The following is a 10,201-nucleotide window of genomic DNA, read 5'->3' as shown; positions in this document are numbered from 1 at the left end:
TGGAGCTGGACACGGGAGTGACAACAACTGGGGCAGCGGGTCCTCATTGAGCCTGGGGAGGGAGGGTGTTTCTGGCTACCACTCCCTTACTCTGGGTTATTAAGTGCTGCATGATCCAGCAGTGACCAGACCAGACCTCGTCCAGCCTTCGTGGTGCCCAGAGGCTAGTAGGGAAAATAATACACTGAATGAATAATAATATAAATAATTAATGCTACAAAGGAAAAGAACAGGATAATGAGTGAATGCAAAACCAAGGGAACGTGATTGTTTAGAGCCTCCTGAAGGAAGTGACATTGAACCTGAAAATCAGAGGATGAAAGATGAGGGGTGGGGAGAGAGTCCTCCAGAGGTAGAAAGAGTACATGCAAAGGCCCTGTGGCTGGAAAGAGTTTCTTCCACTTGTGGCCCTGGCACAGAGTGAAGTGGGTCTGGAGCTCAGAGCACAAGTGTGAGGCCAGTGCCAGGCCTAGAGTCATCATTGTGATGCCAGCAGCCTTCAGTAGACAGCCAGGGGCCATCAGGGGAAGAGGCAGGAAGTTTCTCTGATCTGCGGGATGGCAATGTGGATACTTTCACCCCTCATTGAGTCAGACAGCAGCCTGGGCTGGTGACTCTGATTTTGTGTTTTGTTTTTTCTTACAACTGTTTTCCCCTGGGAGGATTCTTTCAAACCATTTGGGCGTGGGGATGAGTCAGAATCTCTCTGCCAACAAACAGCCTAGGCCAAGCAAGCAGCTCCTGACCCGGCCACCCTAAAAACCTCCCTAGTTGGGTAGGTGGGCAAATGGAGGCCCAGAGAGGGGGGTTTCCAGGATCCCAAGAGCAGCCCCACCCTGCAACTTCTGTCTCTTCTGCTGGACCTCAAGCCCCATGAGTGGCAAGAGCTGTGTGTGTCTTGGTCACCATGAGTGCCATGCTGTGTATGTCCTGGTCACCTCAGTGTCCTGCAAATTGGAGGTGCTTAATCAATGATTACAGAATGCCTGGACCCAGCAGCTTTTGGAAACACCTCAGAAGTCATGCTCAGAGCATTTGGGGAAAAGGGTATCCTTTTGGAGAGGGGATATGAGAGACAGATACAGGGGTATGGAGAGAAAGAAAGAGACAGGGAGAGAGAGAAACTGCCAGAGACAGGGAGGAAAAAAGAGACAGAGGGAGAGACCCAGGTAGAGAGAGTAGAGCAGCAGAGTTCAAGAGACACAGACAGATTGGAGTTCCCTGGTGGCCTAATGGTTAAGGATCTAGCATTGTCACTGCTGTGGCACAGGTCACTGCGGTGGTGGGAGTTTGATCCCTGGTCCCAAAACTTCTGCATGCCATGGGTGTGGGGAAAAAAGCAGGGAGCACACAGAGTAATAGATGGGGGGGCAGATATGTGAAAAAGTGACTAAGTGGGACACACAGACAGATGAAGACAAAGAGAGAAAGAGAGGCAACAAGGTCAGGACCACCACTAACCCGTATAGGAGACTTTGTGTGAATTACAAAAAGATTCCCCTTCCCCCTTCCTCTCACCCCAGCTGGATGCTTTTTTTTTTTTTTTTTTTGTCTTTTGTCCTTTTAGGGCCACACCTGAGGCATATGGAGGTTCTCAGGCTAGGGGTTGAATTGGAGCTGTAGCCGCCGGCCTACACCACAGCCACAGCAACACAGTATCCGAGCCATGTCTGCAACTTACACCACAGCTCACGGCAACACCGGATCCTTAACCCACTTAGCGAGGCTAGGGATCAAATCGGCAACCTCATGGTTCCTAGTCAGATTCATTTCCACTGCGCCACGACAGGAATTCCTCAGCTGGATGCTTTTGTGCAGTGAACAACTGGCTCCACCATCTATGGCAGCCAAATGCAGGATCTGTCTTAGTATATCTGGCAGCCAGAACTGGGTACACAGAGGGCACTCAATAAATGCCTGTTGAGCTAATGGACAGAGTTAGCGAACACCAGAATCCAGCCTGGAGTCCTGGGGATGGGGGTCGGGGGAGTGCAGAGCAGAACTAAAGCAGGAAGTCCAGGTGCCTATAGTTTCTGGCTGAGCCCTAGATGTCTCCTCTGGGACCCGCCTGGATTTACTTCCCCCCAGGACAACTCCCATGGAACTTCTGGGAGCACAAAGTCAGTGGGCAGCCAAGGCAGGAGGTGGCCCCTCCCCAGACGCTGCAGGCCTCAGCGAGAGAGGGTGGCTGCCAAGTCTCACCCGAAACTCCTCGCAGCCCAGACTTGCTCCTGGGGTGGAGTCAGGACTGTGAGAGGCCATGAGGGGGGCGGGCTTCTCCCCTTTTCACAGGCCAGAAATGGGAAAGGGCTGGCTTGGGGTCCCCCAAAATAGGAGTCAAGGGAAAACCATTCCTGGCAGAGGTACAGAAGCCTGGAGGTGAGGGAGAGGGAAGGGCGAAGGGCACACTTAGGGCTGAACTGTCATGGAGAGTGAAGCCCAAGGCCAAGTTAGGGAGTGAACTTGGCTTTGTTTCCAGACACTTAATCATTTATTCATAGACACTCCAACTCAGTCCCTCCGTACCCAGTCCCAACCTGGATCATCCTGGGGCTGCAGAGGCAAGTCCTAAGACTTGAAGGACACACAGACCTCCCCGTTTCATGGGTCAGGAACAAGCCAGGAGAGCTGGAGGCTGTAGACCCAGAAGCCAACTAGGAGAGAGCTGTACAGTCTACACAGAGGTGGGCATTAGTGCCAGATCTTGAAAATGTAGGAGTATGCCAGGTGAAAAAGATCAGAAAAGATCTAGGTTTAGAATACAAGTTTCAAGGTGTATAATAATCAGACAAGTGCTGGAATCAAGCCAGAGTGGGCAGCCCTGGACCAAAAGGGTCAGCCCTGGATCAGAGAGAGAGAGAGAGATCTGGAGCAACAGAGGCCCAAAGAGAAGTGGCAGCTCTTCTTGGAGGATCAGAGATGGCTGCATAAAGAAGGGGGCATTGGAGCTAGGGCTTCAAAGGATGAATAGGAGTTTGTGAACAGAAAAAGTAGGGCATGCAAACTAAGCAGAGAGGTTGTGGGCCAAATTCAAAGAGTTTGCTGATGGAGTAGCTGGAGAAAGAAAGACTTGAGGAGTAAGACCCGTCAAGGTCAGCTTTCTCCAGATCCAAGCCTGGCAGCCTGCCCTTCAAGGCCAAGAAACCCAAGGACAATTCTCCTTGGTTCCTCCGAGCCCTGTTAGGCTTGCTCCAGCCACTGTTGTCTCTCCACCTTAGGTCACAGTTACCATCCAGTGTTGGTCCACAACAGCACTTGGTGGGGGACGCTTTCCACAATGTGGCTGTGGAATCTCAGGCCAGGCTTGTGCTTCTCTGTGTCTGTTTCCCCATTTGGAAAGCGGGAACCACAGAAGCCACTTTTGCTATTTGTATTCATCTCAGAACTGGGAGGCCTTCAACAAATAATGTAAAGGGAGTAAAGAGATAACAGAAAAAAAGGAAGGGAGGGATGGAAGGAAAGGAAGGAAGAAAGGAAACAGAGGGAAGGGAAGGGGAAGGAAGAAAGGAGGGAAGGAAAGGAAGGCTTTGTACCCCTCCTCAAGGCCAACCCCAAGGCACAGGTCCAACATTATTATTTCAGAACACGCTGGAGCTGTCGAGGTTTAAGAAATGGGTGGTGATTTGCATGTGATTTGCATGTGATTTGCATAGTGTTTGTTAAATGTCAAAACGGCCTGAAAATGCTTTCTCCCACCCCCACCTCAGCCAAGAAGCAAGAAATCCTCTCTTTTCCTCCATCATGGACCTCTGCTGAATGGACTGGGACCCCTCAATTAGGGGGCTGCAGGGGAAGTAGCCCAAAAGAGGGGGGGATGACCTTGGACACCCCATCTGTAAAATGGGCAGCAATCATCACCACCATCACCAAGCCTCTCAGTTACCAGACCAGTGCAACTCAAGGCCAGGCAAGGATGTTCCCCAGGCCCTGGCAGTGTAATAGGAGCCCAGGAATGGAGCTGTGGTGACTATTACAAACCCAGCTCTTCTGTTGGGCCCTAGGAGGCAGGTCCCCAGGGTTTGCAGGGGATTGTGCAAACAGGGGAGTCCCAGGACCTGTAGATCAGTTATTTGCATGTGGTCCAGGGACCCCCGGGGCCAAAACCAGGCAGGAGCAGGGGTCTAGGCTACTTGGCCCCAGGAGGACAGATGCCAGCCCAGAGAGGCTCTGCTGAGGGGAGGTGAGCAGAGTCTGGCAGGCTGGTGCCCTCCCCACCCCATGATAGGTAAACACACGGTCTGGGCCTGGCTCTCCCCTCAGCCACGATTTATTATCCACCTGTCCCCGCTCCGGGCCCTGCGGCCAACACGACTCTTAATTAAAACATTATTTCTTCCCAGGCTCCCCAGGCTCTGCCCTGTGACACCAACACCTGGAGGGCACTGGCAGGCCCAGTGCCTCCACCCCTGGGGTCTGCTTAGAGGATCCGACGCCTCGTGGCCACAGATCAAAAATCCAGCTGAGGCCCAGCGTTCCGTCTGGAGGGTCTTGTACCCAGAATTTCTACAACACACTGCCTGGAATAATCCCACGATTAGCATCAATGTCTCAGCTCTCTGCCAGGCACAGACCACCCCCTCCAATCCCCGCCCACTCATCCAGAGCCCTTCAGACACAGCCAGAAGACCCTGTGCAGGGGCCGCAGCTCTGGGATTTAACCTGACAGTCATTGTCGCAGGGGATAGGGCAGGGCAGCACGGGTACAATGGGTGATTAGGTTGGGGGAGGGGCCCAGTGTGACCCTCAAGCACTGAGAGAGGGTTGGGGTTCCCCAGTCTCCTCTAGTCATCTGAGATTTCATGAGTGTCTGGCCGCACCCCCAGCCAAGGCCAGTAGAGGGGTCTGGTGGGGGCCCAGAAGAGGTTAAGTTGCTCACTGGCTGGGGAGGAGGGCATCCGAGAAGGCTTCCTGGAGGAGGCTGGAATCCCAGGTGGCCTGGAGCTTGCAGAGAGGGATATGAAAGGTGCTTCAGGCAGGGAGAACAGCTTGGGCAGAGGCGTGGAGGAGAGAATGTACAGGCAGGCGAGGTGACATCCCCAACCTCCTCTCCTCTCCCCGCTGTGCTTCTCTTCATGTGACATCCTCTGGCTGTCTCCCAAGGTGGCATGATGGTTCCCACTGCAGACCCAGCATTTGAAGCCCTAAGGTGGGAGCAGTGGCCTCAGGATCAGAGAGCACAGCTAGAAGGTTGGCTGGGCCGGAGCAGCAACATCCTAGGTCAATGTCAGGGACTGGGGCTCCATCAGGAGTGTCCCAGGCAGTGGGTATCAGCTGGTCAGGCCAGTGTTTCACCATCCACCCTGGGAGCCCAGAACCTTGGAACAGCAAGGGGGGGAAGAGATAAGACAATTTTAGTCCAGGCCCCTGGGAGGGTGAAACACCAGATCTCTGGCCATTTTTCCTTCTTCCCTTTTCCCTAACAGCCCCACAGATGCAACACCAGCAGCCAGCTCCTCCTTCAGGAATGTTCTGGTGCCCTCAGTGAAGGACAAGAATTGCCCTTAGCCATAGGTAACTGGTCCGAGAGCAGGGAGCTTGGCATTTGGAGCCACCTCGTGGCAGTCACCAGAATTGCAGGCAAAGAGGATACTTAAACCAAACCTGAGACCCAAAATCCATCTTTCATTGTAAGGGGGGGGGGGTAAAAATAAAAACAAAAAATAAATCTTTTTCTTTTTTTTTTTAAGGTTGCATAAGCAGCATATGAAAGTTCCCAAGCTAGGAGTTACATGGTGGTTCAGTGGTAATGCAACTCCACTAGTATCCATTAGGATGCAGGTTCAATCCCTCCCCTCACTCAGTGGGTTAAAGATCTACTGTTGTCGTGAACTGCAGTGTAGATTGCAGATGTGGCTCAGATCTGTGTTTCTGTGGCTGTGGTGTAGGCAGGCAGCTACAGCTCCATTTGACCACTAGCCTAGGAACTTCCATGTGCTGTGGGTGCAGCCCTGAAAAAAAAAAGAAAGAAAGAAAGAAAAAAAGAAAGTTTGTTCCCAGGCTAGGGGCTGAATCAGATTTGTGGGGCCAGGAATTGAACCCGTGTCCTCATGGGTGCTAGCCGGGTTCTTAATCCACAGAGCAACAATGGGAACTCTGAAAAAAGAAAATTTTTAAAAGGATGGAGGGAGTTCCCTGGTGGCCTAGAAGTTAAGGATCCCAACATTGTCACTGCTGTGGTGTGGGTTCGGTCCCTGGCCCAAGAATTTCTGCATGTCAGGGGTGCTGCCACAAAAAAAGAAAAAAGAAAAAAGGAGGGGGGTAACAGAGCCCAGAGAGAAGGAGTGACTTGCCCAAGTGCACACAGCAATCAGAGCAATAGTACTCAGGCCCACGTGTTATTTCAAAAGGAAGGGAGGTGAGGCCAGTGACCCTGCCCGAAGGGCCAGAAGCAGAGGGGTGTAGAGCAGGGTGATGGTCATCAGAGCCCCTCCTCCTCTCTGAGCCTCAGTTTACCTGTCTGTGGTCTCCACAATCTCTAAGGTACCTTCCATGTCCCAAGGGCTGGAATGACTTACCTAGAGTGAGGTCAAGGCTCCTGGGAGATGTCCCCACCTCAGCCTGCTCCTTCAGCCAGCACCCCTGTTCCCCCTGGTCATGGCTCCATGTCCTCCAACCCAGACTACCTGATGGAGGGGAACAGAAAGACAAAGATTGTAGGGCAATGCAGCCTTTACCTTGGCACATTAGGCCTCCTGGTCTGCTGGGTGTCCAGAAAGTGCACCTCCCTGCACCTGCCAGGGCTCACCTCCACCCTCGAGACCCTCTCCCCCACTTCCAGGCACCACTGGAGCTCCAGGAAAATGTTCTGAGCATCCCCTTTCTCACCTCACAAGATAATACATTCAAAGAACATTTATTGAGCAGTTCCTGCTGTGGTGCAACAGGATCGGCAGAGTCTTGGGAGCACTGAGATGCAGGTTTGATTCCCAGCCCAGCACAGTGGGTTAAGGATCCGGGGTTGCCATGCAGCTGCAGCTCGGATCTGATCCCTGGCCCGGGAACTCCATAGGCTGTGGGGCGGCCAAAAAATGAAGGAAAAAAAAAGGAACATTTATTGAGCAGCTACTATGGGCAAGGCACTGAACTGGGGAAACAGCAGCGAGTAGGATGGACAACAACAGTGCCCTCATAAAGTTTACTATCAGGGGAGACAGAGTGAAAAAAAGTAGGAAAATATTAGGAGAAAGAATTAGTGACATATAGAGAAGTCATCTCCTGGGAGAAAGATAAAGTGGAGGTGAGGGATGGTGTTGGTGAGTTGCAATTTTAAACAAGTGGTCAGGGAAGACTGCACTGAGGAGGTGGCTTCTGAACAAAGGCCTAAAGGAGCCAAAGAAGGGAGGTGGGAAGCATTCTGGGCTGAAGGAACAGCAGTGCAAAGGCCCTGAGGTAGGAACATGCCTAGAGAGTTGTAGGAACAAGTTGGCTCTGTTCTACTTCAGCATCCACCATCACTCTCATCACTAGACATTCTCCTTGACCGCTCCCAACCCCAACTGGGAACCCTACCTGCCTCCTCCACCTTCTGTCCTCCCTGCAGCAGCCAGCAGAGGGCGCCTGTGAGCACCTGAGTCAGGTCCTCTCCCTCCTCTACCTACAGCCCTCCAGAGCTCCCACTTCCCCTGGAGGAAAAGCTACCCACAAGGTCCTCCACAACCTGCCCTGTCCTCCCCTCCTCTCTCCCCCCTGCTGGCTCTGCTCCAGACACAAGGGACTCTTCCCTGTTCCTCCAACACCAAGGCTTTCACACGCACTGTTCCCTCTACCTGGAACTCCGTCCCGCCCACTCTTGTTCTCTTTGTTTAACCAGCTCCTTCACATGGCATCCTAAAATGTCACCTTCTCGGAGAGACCTCCCCTGGCCACTGTTAATAGCGTAGCAACGTCTCTATCACTCCATCACTCTGGACCATCTTTCCACAGCACTTACTACAGTCGGACATTCTAACATTTATTTGGTTCCCTGTCTGTCCCTCCCATTGGACTGACTGTGGGCTCCATGAGGACAGGCCTGATCTGTATGGGTCACAGCTAGCTTCCAGTGCCAACCTGGCACACAGTAGGTACTCAATAAATGCTTTTTAGGGCCCTACCCGCTGTATATGGAAGTTCCTGGGCTATGGGTCCAATTGGAGCTACAGCTGCCGGCCTATGCCACAGCCACAGCAACATAAGATCTGCGCCACATCTGCAAACTACACCACAGCTCATGGCAATGCTGGATCCTTAACCCACTGAGCAAGGTCAGGGACCGAACCTGCGTCCTCATGGATACTAGTCCAATTTGTTACCACTGAGCCACAACGGAAACTCCTGCTTATTGTATGTTGAACACTGATTGTGTGGACGTCTGTGGGTCATCCAGCTGCCAGGAACATCCTCTCCCACCTCCCAGCCCCAACCCCTCTTGGTCACCAATCCACTCGTCTCCTGAGACCCTCCTTCCAGGGGGTCTGGGGAAGCGGGCCCTCCTGCCCCATCTTGAGCCTCCAGGACTGGCATCTGAGGCTACTGCTCCTGTCATCCCCGGCTTGGTGGATCAAGCCTCTAGGGCCTTGGCACGCATGATCCCCATAAACTCCAGGGTTATACAGGCAGCTCCCATCCCCCACCCTGCCCAACACCTGCACAACAGCATCAGGGGCTCTGGAACCAGCCCCGTCCATCTCCACCAACTCACTGCCCATCTTGCCAAGCACTAGCCTCTACCATTTCCCAAAGCTGCCCTAGGGCTCTGCGTGTGCTGCTCTCATGTCCCAGCTGCCCTTCTCCACAGCCCCTCCTTGGGACACCCACTCATTTTGGGCACCTGGGCCAGGGGACCTCTTTGGATACCTCAGATGGTCAGGGCAGAGGGTATGCAGCAAGTGTCACGAGGGATTGTGAGGAAGGAAGGGGTCGTGGGGGAGATGGCTGGACAGAAAAGGGAGAGAGAGGCACAGAGGGAAAAACAGCAGAGATAAAAATGGACAGAGATGCAGAGAGACAGAGACAGAAAGAAGGAAAGGAAAGGAAATAAATAGGAACAGTGTCACTGAGAGAGACAAATGTGGGAGACAAAGGAAGATCAAGAGAAAGACAGGGGAGGCTGAAGAGAGGCAGAGAGCCAGAGAGAAAAGAAAAAAGCCAGCAGGGGGAATCCAGCTGGGCTCATGGCCTTTCTCAGCGCCTGCCTCCTTTTGTCCAAGCCTGCCTTCCAACCTCTGTCCCAGCCACTTCCCACAACAGGCTGAGCTTGGAGGGAGGGTGGGGGCCGCGGACACGGGGAGGAGAGGGACCCCCAGTTTAGTCGGCTCCAAACATCCCACCCCTCCCCCAAGCCCCCCCAACCCGACCGACCCAGCTAGGTCCTCCTGGCCTCCCCCCAGCCCTGATCCATCTCCTACCTGATCCCAGCCCGGCGCTCCTGTGCCCTCCAGGCCCCAGCCCGTCCTGATCCACCCTCTGCCCCACCGGGGAAACCTGTGCCCCGCTGTCTCCTCCTAGTACGCCCCATCCAGGATGGGGCCCTCACGTCCCCGCCATCTCCTCTAGCCCTGATTCAATCAGGACCACAGCCAGGCCCCCCTATACCCCCCGAGTCCCGCCCCCGGCCACCTGGGGTCGCTGACGAGCAGCAGCACCGAGCCGTCCTGCAGGCGCACGTCGCGCACAGTCTGGTGGTCGTCCAGGCGCCGCGCGTTGTAGTAGAAGGTGCGCTTCCAGGAGCTCACGCCCTGGCCCACGAGCTGGGCGCGCAGGTCGCTGAGCGTGTCGCGCGGCCGTACGGTGAGCGGCAGCAGCAGCGCCTCGTCCGCCAGGTGCACCTTGATGTGGTAGCGCTTCCAGCGCGACAGACCCCGCCGCAGCCCCTCCATGGCCCCCGCAGGACGCTCGGACCCAGCCCGGGCCCAGCGCGCCTTCCACACCCGCCTGACCGGCTGGGCCGCCCGCCCCCGCCGCGCCCGCGCCCCGCCCGCCGGGGCACGCCCGGCTCGCAGGCTGGAGGCCCCGCGAGGGCGGGGCAAGGCGGGCAGACCCGCGGGCCCCCGGCGCCTACAGCCCCCCTCCCTGCAGGCGCCCCCTTCGATTTTGCCGAGATGTGTTAAGTGCCTACTGCGCGCCAGGCAGATGGAGGCGCCCTGGATGCCTGGGAGCAAAATGCACAAAAAGGAGTCACATCCAGAAGATAATATGCAAGTATACAGTACCTCCGAGGGTG

General features: G+C 54.6%; 1 protein-coding gene and 1 pseudogene across 1 annotated transcript; both read right to left on the bottom strand.

The window, feature by feature from the left end:
- Positions 1-1,749: 1,749 nt before the first annotated feature.
- Positions 1,750-6,580, bottom strand: LOC125125830 (uncharacterized; annotated as a pseudogene).
- On the bottom strand, positions 6,563-9,898 carry TINCR (TINCR ubiquitin domain containing). Its single transcript, XM_047777404.1, has 2 exons — positions 9,598-9,898; positions 6,563-6,623 (listed from the first exon to the last, which is right to left on the bottom strand). Exons 1-2 carry the CDS (start codon positions 9,855-9,857, stop codon positions 6,620-6,622), a joined length of 264 nt encoding a protein of 87 aa, XP_047633360.1. The 5' UTR covers positions 9,858-9,898; the 3' UTR covers positions 6,563-6,619.
- Between the last annotated feature and the right edge of the window lie 303 nt (positions 9,899-10,201).

This window comes from Phacochoerus africanus, chromosome 4, assembly GCF_016906955.1.
Source record: "Phacochoerus africanus isolate WHEZ1 chromosome 4, ROS_Pafr_v1, whole genome shotgun sequence".
In the NCBI taxonomy this organism is placed as follows: domain Eukaryota; kingdom Metazoa; phylum Chordata; class Mammalia; order Artiodactyla; family Suidae; genus Phacochoerus; species Phacochoerus africanus.
This window is presented reverse-complemented; position numbering and strand designations above follow the sequence as displayed.